We start from the raw sequence: 19,257 nt of genomic DNA on the forward strand, positions 1-19,257 counted from the left end.
ATATGTTTCTTCTTCAGTTCTTAAATTCTTGAAATTTAATTGTTTATTCCTACTGTACAGCATTGAGTAGGGGGGAAAGAACACAAACCCTATCCACACCCTCCACACCCTCCATACGCGCCTGTCGTGCTGGAGTAAACTCACCTCGCTAATTGGTCTAGAACCCTCTCCAGTGGCCGTGATCGCACCCTGTACGATGGCGCCTCGCGAGAAAAGCTCGCTCAAGCGCACCCGAGTATGTTTCACTGGTCTTGGGGCGAATTTGTTTTTACTTACGAGTGACACTATAGGCTACCGCTGATGCAGATTCACAAGACCAAAAGAAACCGCGGCGCTCTCAAAGAATTTCGAGTCAAGTCCAACCACAAGATACGCCAGTAGACCTGAACTACTTACCAACTCCGGCCATTGGCCCTCAATCTACCGCTACGAAGACTCGCAATGAAGTAACTGTAACACCGCCCGACAGTCCTCGCAACGTTCGTCAGCAATCCCAGCCCGAATCGTCGGACGGTATCTCTTCGCAGCCACCGGAGGATACCCAGGCTCTCTCGCAGTTTGTTTATCCACCCAGAGCCTTCGCAGACGATGTGAAGGACGAGGATGCCGAAGGGGTCTGGGGATACCTGCTACCATTGGATGATAATGGGAATGGTTCACTCGTGCTGAGGAAACGCAGTGGCTGTGAAGACGGTACTGGTACTGCCAAATCCAAGGACAAAATATGTCCAACGTCCACAAGTGCCAAGTCGCCCGGTGGCTTCTTAGTCGGCCGTCATCGGGAATGTGGTAAGTGATAACTTGCTCGTCATTATAGCGTGTCTATTCTGACCATACTCAGATCTTGTCCTGGAAATCCCCACAATTTCAAACCGCCACTTCCTCGTCTTTGCCGAAAATCGGAAAGGCGACATGGTTGCTATGTTGGAGGATCTCTCCAGCAATGGAACATTCGTGAACGATGCCATTGTTGGACGCAATAAGCACCGGGAACTGGAGGATGGGGATGAAGTTTCGATTCTGAATGAAGCCCGGTTCGTCTTTCGCTATCCTCGGACTCGGGAAGCCAATGGGTTCCGTCAGCAATATCGGATCCTTCAACAGCTCGGCAAAGGCCACTTTGCAACTGTCTATTTGTGTGCCGATAGATCTACGGGGGATAAGTATGCAGTCAAGGTCTTTGAAAAGCGCCTCAGTGACTCGCAAAAATCACAAACAGACGAAGCTCTGCAGCAAGAGATTGCCTTGCTAATGGGCGTTCATCACCCAAATCTACTCTGTCTCAAGGAATCATTCGACGAAAGTGATGGTGCTTATCTGGTACTTGAACTGGCGCCTGAGGGAGAACTATTCAATTGGATTGTGAACAATCAGAAAATGACCGAGAATGAAACTCGCGGTGTGTTCCGTCAACTATTTGACGGATTGAAGTATCTGGTATGTATATCAGAAGCCCTTATCAACAGTCCAGTTTCGGCTAATGCGTTGTCAGCACGAACGTGGAATTGTCCATCGAGATATCAAGCCAGAGAATATCCTGGTTGCGGACAAGAACTTGAATGTGAAGCTAGGCGATTTTGGGCTGGCTAAAATTATTGGAGAAGAGTCCTTCACAACGACCCTGTAGGTGAAAAGCCTGTCCATGGCAGTAAGGATAGGTCGCTAATACATTTTGCCCCTCAGCTGTGGTACACCGAGCTGTGAGTTGGAGTGTCGGGCTTCCTGAAATGTTGTTACTAATTTTGCAGATGTTGCTCCGGAGATTTTGAAAGACTCCCGTTATCGAAAATACACGAAGGCTGTGGACGTATGGTCCCTTGGTGTTGTTCTCTACATCTGCCTATGCGGTTTCCCACCATTCTCGGATGAACTAAACACCCCGGAGAACCGATTTACTCTCGCCCAGCAGATTAAGATGGGCAGGTTCGACTACCCATCTCCGTACTGGGACTCTGTTGGCGATCCTGCACTGGACCTCATCGATAGGATGCTTACTGTGGATGCCGACAAGCGAATTACGGTAGATGAGTGTCTTGAACATCCCTGGATGACCGGAAAGAACCTGAGTCTCAGCGACAGTACAGATGGCCTGACTGGGGCTCTCGGGAAACTGGACTTTTCCAAGCGCAAAATCCAACGGGAGCGGACCTTACTGAGCAGCGTCAACGATGCTCACTTCAGTGAACATGCTGAAGGCAGCGAGGTACCTGTCAAGGTATTCCGGAATGAAGCTGGGAAACGCATCCACAACCGGCCAGCCAAGGCGTCGCAACGTGAAATTTCGCCAAGTGGTCACCGGGCTCCAAAAGATTTCATTAATATCGGGGAACACGGTGATCCTATCTTGTACGATAACTAGGGATCCTGTAGTTCTGGATGACTTTTGGTCATTATTATCTTCTTTGCGTGTATTTGGGATATCATTGGGATTGGGGGCGCATAGGGTCGATATACCTAGGTAGTTAGGTCCGAATCCGGTGCTGAAATGACATGTATACCAATGAGGTTCACTTGAAGTCTGGTGAAAACGAGAAACAGAGGCAGGTAATCCATATATGCCGATGTACTCCGTACATGGGTTGAGATCGACAGGTACGGGGAGGGACAAAGCGGGAACCCCTTGACCGAAGTGGTCTGATGTGCAATAGTATGATCATTGGGGGCCTCGATAAACATACCAACTTACGATGTCTGTATTGAACTATACATGTATGGAGTACGGAGTACTCCGTACGCAGTAGTCGATCCCCATTATCAAGTATCTACGGAGTAGGTAACCTATACTCCGTACTCCATGTACGCTCCGTATGGAGTATTGTTATGTACCTGAGGTAGGTGGTTCCAGGTACTCCGTACGGTTCTTCTAGACCACAGGGGGGCGGGTCCGTCTCACCGAATGATAACGGACTTAATTATTTTCCTTCGCCTCCTGGTTAACCTTCACCCCTCAACCGTCTTTCTTGTCTTGTCTGTCTTGTCTTTTCGTTTTTGTTTTAACATTGGAGGTCATCAAATAGGTTCCTAGGGTCATTGCGATCCCCTGTTTTTTGCCCTTCTCTTTTCTTCCTCTCTCACCACCCTCATTCTTCCTTCCAACATGGGTCTGTTCGCCAGTTTTCTCGCAGCCTTTTGCGAGCATTGCTCGACCCAGTCAATCTACACTTTGGCTAGCGTTGGGGTACTGTCCTTCGTTGCGCTATCGGTCGTGATCAATGTCTTGCGCCAATTATTCTTCAAGAACCCCCATGAGCCTCCTGTGGTCTTCCATTGGTTCCCCTTTTTTGGAAGCACCATCAGTTATGGCATGGAGCCATATAAGTTTTTCACCAAGGCCCACGCAAAGGTAAGTATCTTTTGCAGATTCGTGGCCCATATTGCAGAGCAATCTCTAATCTCGGATTCAACATCGGTAGTATGGCGATATCTTCACCTTCGTGCTTCTTGGCAAGAAGACCACGGTCTACCTAGGCACCAAGGGCAACGAGTTCATCCTCAATGGCAAACTTCGTGATGTGAACGCCGAAGAAGTCTATTCCCCTCTCACCACCCCCGTGTTCGGCCGTCATGTCGTCTACGATTGCCCCAACGCTAAGCTCATGGAGCAAAAGAAGGTATATGGAAAGGATCAAGTCACGACAGGCATCTGCTGACCGATGCTATAGTTTGTGAAATTCGGTCTCACCTCCGAGGCCCTTCGGTCTTATGTTTCCTTGATCGCCAATGAAGTTGATGATTTTGTGAAGAAGTCTCCCGCTTTACAAGACCCCAAGGGTACATTCAATGTCTCTAAGGTTATTGCCGAGATCACGATCTACACCGCATCCCGCTCGTTGCAAGGACAGGAAGTCCGCGATCGTTTTGATTCAACGTTTGCTGAAATGTACCATGACCTTGATAAGGGTTTTGCTCCTATTAATTTCGTACTCCCCTGGGCTCCGCTCCCGCACAATCGCAAGCGCGATGCTGCACAGAAGAAAATGGCCGAGACATACATGGATATCATCAAGGAACGTCGCGCAGCTGGTGACAAGAAAGACTCCCAGGACATGGTTTGGAACTTGATGTCGTGCACTTACAAGGACGGCACACCAATTCCTGACGAAGAAATTGCCCACATGATGATCGCTTTGCTTATGGCTGGTCAGCATTCTTCGTCATCTACCGCGGCTTGGATAGTTCTGCGCCTAGCCACCTGTCCTGAGATCGTGGAAGAGCTCTATCAAGAGCAGCTCAGGGTTTTGGGCTCCGATCTGCCTCCACTCACCCACGAAGGTCTTCAGAAGCTTGACTTGCATAACAAAGTGATCAAGGAAACTCTCCGTATTCACGCTCCTATTCACTCAATCATTCGCGCTGTCAAAAACCCGATGCCTGTGGAAGGTACTTCTTTCGTCATTCCCACCACTCACAATGTCCTATCCTCTCCCGGATTTTCTGCCCGCTCTCCAGAGTTCTTCCCGGAGCCTCTGAAATGGAACCCCCACCGTTGGGATGAGGCCGAGGCGCCCAAGGATGAAGATGAGGAGCAAATCGACTATGGCTACGGACTTGTCACCAAAGGCACTAACAGTCCCTATCTGCCCTTCGGTGCTGGCCGTCATCGTTGCATTGGTGAGCAATTTGCCTATGTGCAACTGGGTACAATTATGGCTGCATTGGTGAGACATTTCAAGTTTTCCAACCCTAGCGCTGAGACACCGTTCCCCGAGACAGACTATTCGGTAAGTTTATACCCTATCACCATAAACTATGGAATTAACTGACCACACCCAGTCCCTGTTCTCCAAGCCTTTAGGTACGTCCTTTGTTCGATATGAGAAGCGCGGAGTCAAAGCATGATCGGAGTTTGTTTTAGAAAAAAATATCTTCCAATCAAAGATTGGATCACATACTTAATGTCATATTATCGATACTGGAGATGCTCAGGCTGGTCTTAGGACGAATTTCCTGATGTGGATTCGAGAGGTCTTGCATCGTGTATCCTTTTCTTTCTTTGCTTCGAAACGATTGTGCTCTATGTAAATTATCATGTTGCTTTTCTTGCGACTTTCCGTCCTTCTGTTATTCCCCCTCCCCCCTTCTTTCTTTCTCACATGTATTTTCTACCTCTTATCTTCTCTTTTGTGTAATATTTGTATGGTTTCATTATATTCATTTCATCGGACTCTCTCTATATCGCTGGTTTCTTATGGCACCGATGAAAATATGAAACGAAGAAATAGATCATGATTGCAATAGTATAGTACAGTTGGAGCTCGGAACGTCCAGGCTCAACAAGAAATATGCAAGATACACAAGGTGGCATTCCACCTTTCAGATTTATGCCTTCTTTCTCTCGTCCAGCCGCTTCTTGTTCTGAACCTCCCGGCGTCGTCGCTCGCCGCCATCAACCTTGTGGCCCCGCTTGTCCTCCCACATGCCCTCCTGAACCGAGATAAGAGCGGCGGTACCATTGCTACCCTTCAAGGGTTGGAGGAAGGGACCCTTGGGTTGAGAACCCCGGTGGATTTTCATGTGCGCAAAGTACTTGATCGGATTTTTCTTGCCATAGGTATATTCAGTAGCGTCAGGCGCCAGGTTGACAAGGGCTTTCACCATGCCTGGTGACAGTGTGGCAGAAGAAGTCTGAACACCTGATTGGGTGCCTTCCTGTCTCAGGCCCTTGGCCTTAAGAGGCACCTCAACAACCCGCAGTTGCGCAACACCATCGACCACGGTGTGAAGATCGCCTCCAGGGCCGTACAGTCCATTCCTGAATTTCTCGCGTTTCCGGATTAGATACCGTCGCTGGCGCGCTGGCTCAATGCCAGCTTGGCGGAGTTGGTTGGAGTTTAAGGTGAAGAGTTCTTCCCATGAGGGGATCTTGCTCGCTTGCTTGGACATTTCGCGGCCGATGAGCGTGAGGAACGTCTGAACGTCGGGAACGAAAGGGGTCGGAGAAGGCACGGGAGGGGGAGCGTTCTTGTGAAGTGACCGAATGCATTGGGTTGAAATCGACACAGTCTTAAATAGACGCAATGGCAAGCTGCCCAGCGGTGCATTTCGCATTGTCATAAGGCTCATGGTGAGGGTAAGGCGTTGCGGGAAGCGTGCCGCAAGCTCCGAACTTTCTGATAATTCTCGTCCCTGTTCTTTTTTCCCCTTGCAAACTAGGATTGCAATAATGATAGATAGATGTGTTTTGCGGTATATTCAAAATTGACGAGTTTCCAACGGTTGCCGAGGGATTGGCTGGGGGTTGCTGTTGATTTGACTCCGAGAAATTTCGGGCGTAGCAACATCCAGGATCAACAATACTCCGGGCTAGCCTTTCAAAGGAAGGATGACATCGGGCTCATGTTTTCCAATGATACTGTTGCCTTTACCTCAACATATGAAAATGATATCCTAAAATTCAATGTGCCACTCAATATCTGTGGCTGTTCTACAATTCTTTCATTCCCTCACACCATAAAGTTTGACTTTTTGTCTTTCAATCACTTTAGCCATGGCACTCTCACCTTTCGGCTCTCGTTCGCCCTCTATGACTGTGCATTCCCCAAATACAGCAATCAGGCTCAGAGCCACAGCTGCACAGAACTCAGCCACTGGGGCTACATCTGCGGGAGGGCATGTGCCAAGTGGAGATCGTGAACTCACTGAACAACTGAACATTGACGTCCGGGAGCGATATGTCAAAGGTATTTGAACATGTGTTCTATCATTCTCAGATGACTGGGCTGCTAACAAGGACATAGACAAGAAGGTGGGAGAAGGTACCTATGCTGTGGTATACGTTGGCCACCTCCGACACGATCCATCATCACTTGTCGCAATCAAGAAGATCAAGGTCAATGCAGAATACAAGGATGGGCTTGCGATGGATGCGGTTCGTGAAGTGAAGTATCTTCAGGAGCTGAAGCATCCTAACGTCATTGCACTCCATGACGTTTTCTCCTCCAAGGATCAAAACCTTAGCTTGGTGCTTGAATTTCTCCCCGGTGGAGATCTCGAGATGCTCATCAAAGATAGCGATATTCACTACGGCGTGGCTGATATCAAAGCTTGGATGGGAATGCTTGCCCGGGGCGTTTGGTGGTGCCATGAAAACTTTGTTCTTCACCGGGATATCAAGCCCAACAACTTGCTGATTGCGTCAGACGGGGAGGTCAAATTGGCTGATTTTGGTCTTGCAAGATCCTTTGCCGATCCTTTGTTCAACATGACCCACCAGGTCATCACTCGATGGTATCGCCCGCCCGAGCTTCTCTACGGGGCACGTCAATACTCTGGCGCAGTCGATGTTTGGTCAATGGGAATGGTCTTTGCGGAGCTCCTACTACGGGTTCCATTCGTGGCGGGTAACACCGACTTAGATCAGACCTCCAAAATCTGCGAGGCGTTTGGTACACCGACAGAGGAGAACTGGCCAGGAGTCAGCAAATTGCCCTACTACATTACCACCGACCAGGCTCATTTAGTACCGTTGCAAGGGCGGGATTTTTTCATGCGACAGTTCCCCACTGCAGGACCGGTAGGGGCAGACTTGCTGATGTCGATGTGTGCACTTGACCCACGTAAGCGTAGCACGGCCGTTCAGTGCCTGCGGCATAGCTGGTGGACGATTGAACCGCGGCCGACCAAGAATGAGGATCTTCCCCGAAAATCCGGGACCAAAAAGATGGGTGAAGATTTGATGCGACGTGGGGGTGAATTGGATGAGGGCATGTTCAAGAGTGCTGCGCGGCAACTGGATTTTGGCATGAAGTAATAAAGAAACAAGTAACACGACAGAAATAGAAGGTCATAATGGGCATTGATGGTATTTCAGCCGAGGTAGCATGACATTGCAGCGATTTGAGCGATGCTACAGCCGTGAACCCTCTGTACGGAGTACTCCGGATGAAGCGAAGTGTCTGTGACCCAAATGAGGATCAACGCGAGTAATTAATCTTCTGCGCTTGCCGACATCTCTTGATTCGACGCGATGAGCCGTCATCGGGGATTTGAAGTATTATTTTCGTATGATTGTGATTGTTCTTCTGTTCTGCTCGATATTGGGTTTTCTCCTTCCTCTCCCTCTTCCCCCTCGAACAGGAGTCCCATCCCAAGCTTGTCCATGGAAGAAACCAGGAGACTACTCCTTTCACCGGACATCGGGTCCTCACAATCATAAAATGGGATCGACCTACGGGCAGGTACAAAGTAGCTTAGTACTGCCCCTTTTTCCCATGAAACCTCCACTGCCAGCCTTTTCATTGGACATTCCATGCTCCGAGCTTCCTAAGCCCCTACGGTTTAGGTTGTCAGTCTAGAATGGTTTGCTCTACCCCCTTTTTTTTTGTCTGGTTGTTTGGGTGGTTTTTTCTTGCTTCCTTTCTTTCGTCCTTTGGTCTCGTTTTTTTCCCCCTTTGGAGAGGGATACCAGAAGAGAAAAGAATGTCGGGGATAGAAGGAGAACGGTGAACGTACATGGACCGTGATGCGGAAATTGAAGGGATATTCAAAGCACCTAGGTAAAAGAGATAATGTAATAATTAAAAAGAGAGTCTGGCCCCGACTCTTCTCTCTGCGGGGAGTATTTGATACGCCTTTTCGCTCTTAAGGCGTCGCGTCTTTGCTTTGCTTATTGCCTGACTCCACCTTCTTCATCTCTGCCACTTCTTCATACCTCCAGCAACCACTAAATCAGTGAGTACCCGAGACCTCAATCACGTTGATTTACATTTGGACAGCCTTGAGGAGTGAACTCACCGTTACTCGGTAGTCCAGTCAACCATCCAATCCTCCTCTCTCATTCGTTTGGCTAATTTCGAGACAATAATGCCAGGCCTGACTCTCCAATCTGCCCGCATGGCCATCACGCGCACTGCTCCCTGTTAGATTTATCTATGTCCATCGGTTTCGGCGCTAGAGAGAGCTGAAAATTGCCATGGCCTCGATGTCAACCCTGCCGCAGCCGTCGCGGCCTGTCACAAATCCTCCAACTGGGTCGTTACCACCCCTCCCTAACCCTAAACCCAGAAAGACCGTATGTTCCGACCCACCGCGGGCTGCATCCCCCTACCAGGCTACCAAACTGCGGACGCCATCCAGCCCTAAGCCCTCGCTCAAGTCGCCTCTGTCAACTTCGAACTCGACTTCCAATCTCAACACTGCTCGGTCAGCTTCCAGTGGGCGCACCCCCGGTAGCCCTGACAAATCCTTGCGCCGAACAATTAGTATCGCGTCGTTCCCTCACCCACCCAAGGCCAGTAGCCGTCCATCTACTGCATCATCGATCTCAGGTATACAAGGCGCTCCTACTGTCGTGCGACCCCAAAGAGGCTCGCGGCTGAGTACGGGAACCACAAGCAGTTACCGGAGCTCAAAAACCCCGTCATTGCTTAACGGTGTCGGTGAAGGCAAGTTTATATCAAGTGCAGATGCGCGAGACCCAGAAGCATCTCCAACTCACAGCAGAAGTTCCTCGGCGCAAGGATCTTGCTCAACGAGTGCGACAACTTTTGAAGATGCGGAGGATGCGACAGGAAAATCAAGCTCTAAACCAAAGGAGATCAAGGGGAACGTGCTTGTCAGCGTCCGCGTTCGCCCCGATAATAACAGCGGAGAAACCCCCCGGAACCACGGCGAATGGTCCGTTGATAGCCGGAAAAGCCTCATCTCCTACCGAGGGAAAGAAGGAGGCGATTATTTTTATGGTGAGAAATATCACCCACATTCAGCTTCTCCTCGGTCAGAATTAATAGAATATGCAGATAATGTCTTTAATCCACAAGAAAACAATGCAAAGGTTTATGATTCGGCTGCCAAACGCCTGGTCCGGCGTGTTATGGAAGGCTACCACGGAACGGTCTTCGCATACGGTATGACAGGAACTGGAAAGACATTCTCCATGCAGGGAACAGCAACGTCCCCTGGTGTAATCCCTCTCGCAATCACCGACATATTTTCATTCATCAGAGAGACCCCGCATCGGGAGTTCTTGCTGCGGGTCAGCTATCTGGAAATCTACAATGAAAAGATAAACGATCTTCTTTCCGCTTCTGCGGCCAACGCCCCAGCCGGATCTCAGCAGGAGGAAATCAAACTTAGAGAGGACAGCAAACGAGGGGTGTATGCAACACCGCTTAAGGAAGAGATCGTCCAGAGCCCAACCCAACTCCTCCGTGTTATTGCCCGAGGTGATCATGCACGACGTACGAGCAGCACACAGTTCAACGCGCGCAGCTCTCGAAGTCACGCGGTGGTTCAGATTGTGGTTGAGAGTCGAGAGCGAGTGCCCTCAGGCAACTCTCAAGACAAGCGCTCTGGAATTGCCCCGGGTGGTGTGCGAGTATCAACGCTGAGTTTGATTGATCTGGCTGGCTCTGAGCGCGCAGCTGATGATAAGGAACGGCGGACAGAAGGCGCTCATATCAACAAAAGTCTTCTCACTTTGGGCACCATCATCTCTCGCCTCTCGGAAAACAAAGATAAACAAGGCAACCCCACAGATCGCGATGGGAGGCATCTGCCTTATCGAGATAGCAAGTTGACCAGACTCCTACAGCCAGCCCTGTCCGGTGGCTCGCTCGTAAGTATTCTGTGCACCATCCAACTTACCAGTGCAGTCAATTCCCACACTGGCGAGACTTTGAACACCATGAAATTTGCGGCAAGGGCGAAGAATAATATCGTCAGTCATGCCAAAAAGGCCGAGGAAGCTTACGGCGGGGGTGGTGGTGATTCAGGCAGTCGGGTTTTGCTTGAACGATACCGCATGGAAATCCAGGCTCTCCGCAGTCAGCTCGACTCTCAGGCCAAATCTCAGGCAGAGAAGGAACTCAAATGGGATGAACAGCAATATGAGAAGGAAGCACAAGCCCGACATGAGGAACAGGTGTTGGAGATGCAATTAGCTCGCACTGCACTCAAAGAGCGGATCGAGCATCTAAATCGCCTGATTTTAAGTTCTAAGTCCACCGGTGTGAACAGCCATAACAGCTTCTCTGCTTTCGGACGTGTTTCCCGCATGTCAGCAACGGATTCTGGTGCTCGATCTCTACGTTCTTCCGCCAGTCAATCTACACTGGGCGGTGGTCATTCTTCAATGCGGCCCATCTCGTTCATGTCTATCAATAGCAACGATGCCTCATCTGCTATGCCATATCCGGGAGGATCGTTCAGCAACGACTATGAAGATGATCTTGGCGAATTCGGTGATGGCAAAGCTAGCTTGCAACGGCAGATCACTGCATTGCAAGCTGATCTCGGGGATAAGAATCGGTACATCTCTACCCTGGAGCGCCGGTTGCTCCAAGCACGACGGTCCAGTCATTCTCGGATGTCAGTGGGTGTTAAGCCTGCAAATGCCACAATTGCCGAGTATCCAGATGCCTCGGCTTTGGTACGCGAGAAGGATATGGAGATCAATGAGCTCCGGTTGCAGCTTGATGATAAAGATCGGATGCTTGCCGCGCTTCGGTCTGCGGCCCGGCATCGGGATCTAGCTGCTGTGACCAACGATTCCCAGTCGCCGGAACTGAAGAGCAAGAGTGGGTCTGCAGCCGATGATGCAGATGGTCTGGTCGGTATCAATGGCTTCATTCCACAGCCTGAGAGTCCAAGCAAGCGTCCCTTGTCTGGCAAGAGTGACAAAGAGGACGCGGGAAAAAATATGGACGAGGTCTCACGGATGCTGGAAGAAATGATCCAGGGCCGAGCAGAGGGTGGGCATATGGCCAAGGGCAAGGTCTTTGCTAGTGAAAGTCGACGAGCATCCTCATCCGCGGAGATGCCTGCTCCTTCGTGGGATCCAAATCTCAGCTCGCCCTTCCGAGGATGATGATGAACTTCTCTATGCGTTTTCCTTTTTTTGTTTTTTTTTTCCCCTTCCCCCTCGCCCACCACCCCCCGCCTCTTCTTCTTCTTTTTGCTTCTGCGGAGACATTGATTTGTTTGATCTGATACCCAATTGATAGGTTTACTTTCTTGTTCGTGTATTTTCTGACCTACGTTCCGATGTTAACTGTATGATTTTGTTCCTTTGATGTTTGCTGTACATACATCGAGTGAAATGCTCCGTAGGTTGACTTGAATGTCAAAACATTACACACATATTGAGAGTTGTATCATCATGATATAATCTCCAACTCTCCTTCTCTATCTACCGCATAAATATCCTTCCACTGATCCCACAAACGCATTAACTCCTTCACATATCGAGAATGGAGTTCATTGATGTACTGATCATTGATCATGTCGCGGTTCTTTTGCTGCATGACCGGGATCGGTCGTCCGACCACAATATTGATAGGATTGCGATAGGGCATCAGTCCGACATCATAGTTGAAAACCCCACGTGCATGGAATAAGGGAATGGTGAACCCCAGAGTCTGTTTCACAAGCATTTGAATCCTGTGAATGAGTGGATGCTGGTCTGAATCGACTTGGTCATAGAGATCATTTTCACCGAAGGCCAAAACGGGCACCAAGTCAGCTCCCGTCCGAATAGCGAGCTTGACAAACCCTTTACGTCGCTTCAACACAAGACGCAGGGTATTAGGTCTGGCATTGAGGGATTCTCGGGCTCCTCCCACGACGATTGTGATTGCACGCCCCATTCCTTCTCCATCCACGCCCCCCTTCATGAGAATATTCTCACAAGATTCTCGAGAAACACTGGCAAGTCCCATGGCAAGTGCATATTCTCGATAGAAAGGAATACGAAAGTTCGCATCAAGCGTCAACAGGGTATTGGTAATTCCTGGAAAAAGTTTGGAGAAGCCCAAAGCTTCCGTGCCGAACGCTGCAAATGCACCATGGGAGATGATGCCGTGTGGATGATAGCCAAAGATATACTTTTTGGTGGATGGAAGCGACTCCTCGCGGCGAAGACGAGCAGGGAAGTAGGATGCATACACTTTCCAAATAGGTAGCGAGCGTAGGAACTGACTGCGTCCCTTGAGATCGCCCGATGTGGCAGCAGTTGAGAACAAAGAGATATAAACGAGATACGGGACCAAAAGGGGCCAGAACAACGGGATAGCGCAGGTAAAGAAAAAACTAGTCAGGAAGATGGCAATGGTCAGAGTGTGACATAAAACCACGAATGTTTGTAGACGTCGCTCAAGCCCAATATCCAAAGGTGCCCAGTGAATACTAACTCTTGTCAGTTATGGGTAAATGAAGAGTTGTTGGGTGTGAATTACCGTCTGCTTCCACGACTCGGCTGAGAGGCAGGCACCGATGCACGATCAGCTGACCGAGTATCCCCGTTCATTATTGTAGTGACTGAGCCCTGGTCTTAGCCCTCCGTCAATGCGAGAAATGTTAAGTGAATGCAAGTTGCCAAAGCTACGGTAGACCAGGAACAGGCTTCTTGGATGTAATTTGCCTGTACAGCGTGGTCCGAGTTGCAGGATGGTTATGTACCCCCAATGCCGAAGAATCAACGATTAGGGGCATGCGCTTTGTGAATGAAGCAAAAGGATATGACGTTGACAGGGCCTCGGTGGACCCCGGGGCCCCGGGGCCGACCATCCCGCTTAGGTAATCCATGAACGACTCCAGCCCTGGAGGGGCTACCTATATGCACCTACGGAGTACAACATATGTACATATATATAGTTACAGAGTACAACATAGGTACCTCTGTACCTACTGTAGCTAGTGGACCCCAGGCCCTCCCTGGAGTGGACCTTGCACTCGTTCCGTGACCTGCTCCAAAGCCCGGTCTACTAAGTACAAAGTGCCAGGTAAGTAGCAGTTACACCAAGTCCTAGCGGCCTAGAGTCGTGCGCTGAGCAAGGTTCTATGGGATTTTCTGAAAGTCACCTGGGGAACCGGGGGCAGTCCCGTTTGTGTTTGTGTTCATGTTCATGTTCACAGCTCACATCCAGGTACACCCATGTAGTTATATATGTACCCGATCAGTCCTCTCAACATTAGAATTGATTTGATTCATTGGATATATCTAGGGAAATCATGAAAAGTGCCAACACCAAATAACTCCAGATTGTATGTTAAATGCGCTTCAGATGCGGGGATGCATAACGCTATGCTTTGACCATAAAAATCTAAGTCATGTTAGTAAAAGTGTCATGAGGAGTGATGACACATATCTTACCTCGTTGAGAGACTTGTCATCCATGATAGCTCTCTTTTTTTGGGCAATATAGCGTGATCGGGTGACATTGCGTCCCATAGGCCGCCGCTCCTTGGATATTGTCGGGGCTGCCTTGACTTCCGGTTCAGATGCCTTGTCCGAGGAACTAGTCGGCTCCGAATCAGCCTTTCTTTTCTTGGACTTCTTTTTCTTTTTTGATTCTGCATCGGTTTCCTCCTGAGGGCGCGATTTCTTGGACTTGGACTTGGACTTGGATTTGCGGGCTGGGGTATCCGACTCGTTTGAGGAAGTTTCGTCATCCTCAGTAGTCCTTGTGCCTTTTTTCTTGTCCGATTTAGATTTCTTTGAAACGACATCGTTGGGGATCGGCAAAGGAGCTTCGGTCTCCTTTTCCTGTGCCAACAGTCCACCACTGACAAACCTGACTTCTGGGAATTTCAGGGCAGCATATCGAGCCAACCGGACATCATCGCGCTTTCGTTCGTCCTTCTTCAATTCCACGTCGCTTTTGCCGTTAAGTCGACCAAGCAGTCCTTTGAAAGCATCAAGCCCGGTCTGCTCAGTCTCTCGTCCAATACGAGCACCCAATCCGAGAGTATCATCCTTAAGTGTGACTTTGATGTGAGTGACGCTGGCGGCAGTTAACATATTGGCGTGAGCGGCATCTTTTGCTCCGAGAAGACTTCCAGGAGTCCAGCCCTGTGAGCTCATGATCCGATGTCCGAACCCGGTTGTAGACCGGGTCCAGTTGGTGTTGTTGGGATCATTGCCAATTTTGGTATTTCTACTCAGCGGTTAGAAAAAAAAAACTTGAATGGTAGCTTTTGTTCAAATTACGTACTTCCGCGGCCCTGCTAAACCCATGGCGGCAATATCGATTCCAGGAAATAGGTGTACGGCAAAGGGCTTGAGAGTAAGAAAAAAAAAAAGGTCGGGACTGGACGAGGCGCGGGCTGAGTCAGCAATCGATAAGGCCCGGGGCCCTGCGGGAAGTCCGGCCTCCGGGGCCCGACCTCGCGGGGAGAAAGCCAACTTCAATATTCACAACCTTAGTTCAACGATTGTTCTTTTATTTTGAGTGGCTCCGTTGCAATTACGCTGCTGATATTGAAAGCTTAACATAGTTGTCATCCTCTATCTTGGGTTCCTGGGGCGAGTTTCCCACCCTTCCCCCCCCCCCCCTCGATAGATAATTCACCGAAATAGGACTAAACTATTCATCTGGAAGTAAGCAATGCCACTGCTTCTCCCCGCAATTTGATTTTGGTCACACGCCATGTCGAATCTTCGGGTCCTTTGTCGAGATCAGCCTCAACGTACAATTGCGCTGGCCTCGTCGGATCATGCTCTCGTGTTTCACTACACATTAACCGAGACCATTACGAAGGACAGTCCACGCTGTCAGCTTGAGTTCTCAGACTTAAAGTCAGTGGATCTGGAAACCTATAGGCCGCTGGGATATGGATATGGTACACTTGGTCTGATTACTCTCAACGAAGATGTGTTTGTCTGCGTCGTTACCAGCTCCTCGCAAGCTGCCACTGTGAGGCCTGGAGAAACTGTGTCAAGAATTGACAATGTAGCCTTCTGTGTGTTTCCCATGGAGTCTTTTAGTTGAATCGTCACTAACGAGTTCAGATTGTCTCAATCGTTCGGAGTATGAGTATGGTCTAGACTATGAGACTAGCTCTCAATTCGCTGCTGAGGAGCGACTAGGCACAGATGGGAAGGATGTGGTCACTGACCATCCTTTTCTGGCCTTGAAGAAGCTGCTTGGCGATGGAAGTTTTTATTACAGCCTCGATTTCAACCTCACAGATCGTTTACAGGACCGGTGAGCCATTCATATAATATGCTCTTCCGTAGTCGATCTCTCCACTAATTATCTCCCAGGGCCGACAAATCCGCGGCATTTGACATCGACACCCTTGATGAAGACATGCTGTGGAACTCTTACATGATCGGTCCGCTTCTTTTATTCCGAAGCCACCTACCGCCATCCGACAAAGCCAAACTAGATGCGTCACAGATGTTAACCTGTGTCATCCGTGGGTTTGCCAGTACTCTCAAAATTCCAGCCACAGTCTCAATTCTTCCTCATGTGAGAACAAACTTTCCTTCGATGCTGACAATCATATCTCGGCAATCCTCTCGGCGTGCTGGGACGAGATTCAATTCGAGAGGCATTGATGATGATGGAAATGTTGCAAATTTCGTGGAAACTGAGACCATCCTGTGGGTATCACCGGGAATTGTGTTTTCATATGCTCAAGTCCGGGGCTCAGTGCCCATCTTTTGGGAACAAGCTCCAGGTCTCATTCCGGGTCAGCAAAAGATTGAGGTCACGCGGTCAAGCGAGGCAACACAGCATGCATTCAACCAGCACTTTGAATTTCTGGAGCTGGAGTACGGTGCAGTGCATGTGGTTAATTTGTTAAGTGAGCTGAAGCCCGGTGAAGCACAGTTGTCGGCCAAGTTTCGACAGCACGTTAGCAGAAGTTCAACCAGACAGAAAGAATCTGCTGGGATTTCTTCTCCACGCCGTAGCCTCTTGCGAATGACCGAGTATGATTTCCTTGCTGAGACTCGAGGTCCTTCGGGATACGAAGCCAGCTCCCAGATCAGACATGAGCTCATCCACTCATTGGATGGGTTTTCCTATTTTCTGTCGGAAGATTCAGGTCGCCCAAAAGGGGACAACGCAGCGAACAGTTCTTCAGTCATTCTACAGCAAGAGGGTGTTTTTCGGACTAATTGCCTGGATTGCCTAGATAGAACAAATCTCGTCCAAACCATCATTAGTTCGATGGCATTCGAGTCATTTTTGACACAGCAAGATGGAAATCTCAGCTCGGATATGCAAGTTCGGCATTCAACAATTTGGGCCGACAACGGTGATGCTCTTTCAAAAATCTATGCCGGGACAGGCGCCCTCAAATCCTCTTTTACTCGACATGGAAAGATGTCTCTCGCGGGAGCGCTTGCAGATGCGCGAAAGAGCGCCACTCGCCTCTACGTCAACAATTTCACAGACAAAGCTAGACAGAAGACGATTGATCTGCTCTTGGGAAGACTCACAAATCAAATGCCTGTTTACCTCTATGATCCAATCAATGATTTGGTTATTGAGGAATTGAACCGTCGAGCTCTGGAATTTTCTTCACGCAAACAAGTTCGATTCTGGGTTGGCACTTTCAATGTGAATGGACGCAACGAGGGCCCAGGTACTGATCTTACACCATGGCTTTTCCCAGAATCAGACGAGTCCGATGAAGATCCGGCGATCTTTGTAGTCGGTTTTCAGGAAATTGTGGCCCTGAGCCCTCAGCAAATTATGTCTACCGACCCTAGTACCCGCAAGGTCTGGGAAAGGGCAGTCCACGATTGTTTAAATACGCACTCGAAGATGAAAGGGACTGGAAAATACGTGCACTTGAGAAGTGGCCAGCTAGTTGGCGCTGCGGTTCTACTATATGTGAAAGAAGATGCCTTGAAATATATCAAAAATGTCGAAGGCAGTGTCAAAAAGGTGAAAAATAGTTCAAGGTGCCCCGGCTTGTTCCCACTAACTGATGTTTGTAGACCGGTCTCTCTGGGATTGCTGGCAACAAAGGCGGCTGTGCAGTTCGTTTTGATTTTTCCAACACAAGTATTTGCTTCGTTACCGCCCATCTTGCTGCAGGATTTGCAAACTATGACGAGAGAAACAGGGACTACGAGATTATTGATCGAGGGCTGCGGTTTCAAAAGAACCGATCAATCGCTGATCATGATGCAGTAATCTGGCTGGGTGATTTCAACTATCGAATTGGATTAGACAACCCAAGCGTAAGAGAGCTTATCCTGCAGCGAAATTATCAAAGGCTATACGACAACGATCAAGTAAGCTAAGCATTCTTCCATGGAGGGGTCGGTCTGACAAGCAATAGTTGAATCTACAAATGGTTGCAGGCAGAGCATTCCAGTTCTATTCAGAGGGCCCGATTGACTTTCCACCTACTTACAAATACGATGTCGGAAAGGACAACTACGATACATCGTAAGTATTTCGTGGACTCTAATGTCAGGATATGTCTAATATAACACAGCGAGAAGGCACGAATCCCTGCATGGTGTGACCGAGTCCTATGGAGAGGGGCCAACCTGCGGCAGACACATTATCACACTGCAGACTTGAGAGTATCTGACCATCGGCCAGTTTGGGCAACATTTGATTGTGTTATCGACGTCATTGATCATGCGCTGAAAGAAACACTTAGGCGATCGATATACACAGAGAGGCAAGGCCATGGTCAAGCTTCTCCTGCTGACCCCGTCTCTCTTTTGGACATGGAGGATGATGAAACCACGGTGCAACTGCCAATCGCACCTGGGCTGCCACCGGCAAGCTCTGACCGCAGTCGGTGGTGGTTAGAAAATGGTGAGTATTGCAGTCTATGGACATGGAGAGAGTCTGTTGAACTAACAGCACAACAGGTGCATCGGTCAAAGCATCAGTGCAACCACCCGAGGAAGGATTCATTGCAAATACCCAGCGCAAGTCCAATCCATTTTCTACAGATGTCGACTGGGTAGCAAGTTCGACCTCGGGGGGAACCAACAACAAGCCCCCTGTCCAGGTCGTGAGGAAGCCCGTACTACCCCCGCGACGTGATGCTCTTGAATCACCAACGGGGTCCATCTCACCGCAGGTAGTGGGTTTTGGGAGAGTGCCACCGACGGTTCCTCGGAAACCGCTAGCATTGAGTTCTCAAGCGAAAATCGGAACAGTGTCTCCCCACAGTCCAGGTAGTGGCGTGACTGTCAGGATTCCCCCTGCAGATCTCCTTGGTGACCCTGCCAGTGAGCACGTCGAATGGAAGCCACTTCTTCAATAACACCGACCCGTTGGTATACTGGGTATCTATTCTCGGGTTCTAATATTCATTTTTCTTTGTACCTAGGTAGGTACATACATTCACCGGCCCGGGGATGTGTACCTAATGTTGTAAGCTGCTGTGGGTCTTTTGAAGGCTCCCGAGGTCGTACAGTGCCTAGTGCCTATATGTACATGAATATGTATGTAACTATGTGTAGATACCTACATACCCTGTACACACTGAATGCATGATATGTACATTTATACATACTTTACATAATATGTTATACATATCTATGGATATTAATAT

At 49.2% G+C, this 19,257-nt stretch overlaps 8 protein-coding genes across 8 annotated transcripts; 5 read left to right on the forward strand and 3 right to left on the reverse strand.

The window, feature by feature from the left end:
- Positions 1–196: 196 nt before the first annotated feature.
- On the forward strand, positions 197–2,359 carry N7457_006018 (uncharacterized protein; the record flags this gene model as incomplete). The annotated part of the gene is made up of 6 exons (XM_057177062.1): positions 197–235; positions 291–789; positions 842–1,437; positions 1,493–1,623; positions 1,684–1,700; positions 1,749–2,359. 6 exons carry the CDS (start codon positions 197–199, stop codon positions 2,357–2,359), a joined length of 1,893 nt encoding a protein of 630 aa, XP_057031364.1.
- Positions 2,360–3,097: 738 nt separating this feature from the next.
- N7457_006019 (cytochrome P450) lies at positions 3,098–4,839 on the forward strand (the record flags this gene model as incomplete). Its single annotated transcript, XM_057177063.1, has 4 exons — positions 3,098–3,343; positions 3,414–3,611; positions 3,663–4,721; positions 4,774–4,839. 4 exons carry the CDS (start codon positions 3,098–3,100, stop codon positions 4,837–4,839), a joined length of 1,569 nt encoding a protein of 522 aa, XP_057031365.1.
- A 480-nt stretch (positions 4,840–5,319) lies between these two features.
- N7457_006020 (mitochondrial 37S ribosomal protein mS41) lies at positions 5,320–6,063 on the reverse strand (the record flags this gene model as incomplete). The annotated part of the gene is made up of 1 exon (XM_057177064.1): positions 5,320–6,063. The coding sequence occupies one exon, from the start codon at positions 6,061–6,063 to the stop codon at positions 5,320–5,322; it is 744 nt and encodes a 247-aa protein (XP_057031366.1).
- A 424-nt stretch (positions 6,064–6,487) lies between these two features.
- On the forward strand, positions 6,488–7,750 carry kin28 (TFIIH complex serine/threonine-protein kinase subunit KIN28; the record flags this gene model as incomplete). The annotated part of the gene is made up of 2 exons (XM_057177065.1): positions 6,488–6,680; positions 6,738–7,750. 2 exons carry the CDS (start codon positions 6,488–6,490, stop codon positions 7,748–7,750), a joined length of 1,206 nt encoding a protein of 401 aa, XP_057031367.1.
- A 1,161-nt stretch (positions 7,751–8,911) lies between these two features.
- Positions 8,912–11,806, forward strand: N7457_006022 (putative kinesin family protein (KipA); the record flags this gene model as incomplete). The annotated part of the gene is made up of 1 exon (XM_057177066.1): positions 8,912–11,806. One exon carries the CDS (start codon positions 8,912–8,914, stop codon positions 11,804–11,806), a length of 2,895 nt encoding a protein of 964 aa, XP_057031368.1.
- A 289-nt stretch (positions 11,807–12,095) lies between these two features.
- On the reverse strand, positions 12,096–13,243 carry N7457_006023 (uncharacterized protein; the record flags this gene model as incomplete). The annotated part of the gene is made up of 2 exons (XM_057177067.1): positions 12,096–13,122; positions 13,173–13,243. The coding sequence occupies 2 exons, from the start codon at positions 13,241–13,243 to the stop codon at positions 12,096–12,098; spliced, it is 1,098 nt and encodes a 365-aa protein (XP_057031369.1).
- A 775-nt stretch (positions 13,244–14,018) lies between these two features.
- Positions 14,019–14,953, reverse strand: pxr1 (telomerase inhibitor/ribosome biogenesis protein PXR1; the record flags this gene model as incomplete). The annotated part of the gene is made up of 3 exons (XM_057177068.1): positions 14,019–14,039; positions 14,090–14,873; positions 14,931–14,953. The coding sequence occupies 3 exons, from the start codon at positions 14,951–14,953 to the stop codon at positions 14,019–14,021; spliced, it is 828 nt and encodes a 275-aa protein (XP_057031370.1).
- A 412-nt stretch (positions 14,954–15,365) lies between these two features.
- On the forward strand, positions 15,366–18,966 carry N7457_006025 (SacI domain and endonuclease/exonuclease/phosphatase family protein; the record flags this gene model as incomplete). Its single annotated transcript, XM_057177069.1, has 7 exons — positions 15,366–15,678; positions 15,728–15,923; positions 15,983–17,618; positions 17,672–17,971; positions 18,019–18,128; positions 18,178–18,509; positions 18,566–18,966. 7 exons carry the CDS (start codon positions 15,366–15,368, stop codon positions 18,964–18,966), a joined length of 3,288 nt encoding a protein of 1,095 aa, XP_057031371.1.
- Positions 18,967–19,257: the final 291 nt, after the last annotated feature.

This window comes from Penicillium paradoxum (assembly GCF_028828445.1).
Source record: "Penicillium paradoxum strain IBT 22861 chromosome Unknown utg000005l_segment0_segment0, whole genome shotgun sequence".
NCBI classification, from domain to species: domain Eukaryota; kingdom Fungi; phylum Ascomycota; class Eurotiomycetes; order Eurotiales; family Aspergillaceae; genus Penicillium; species Penicillium paradoxum.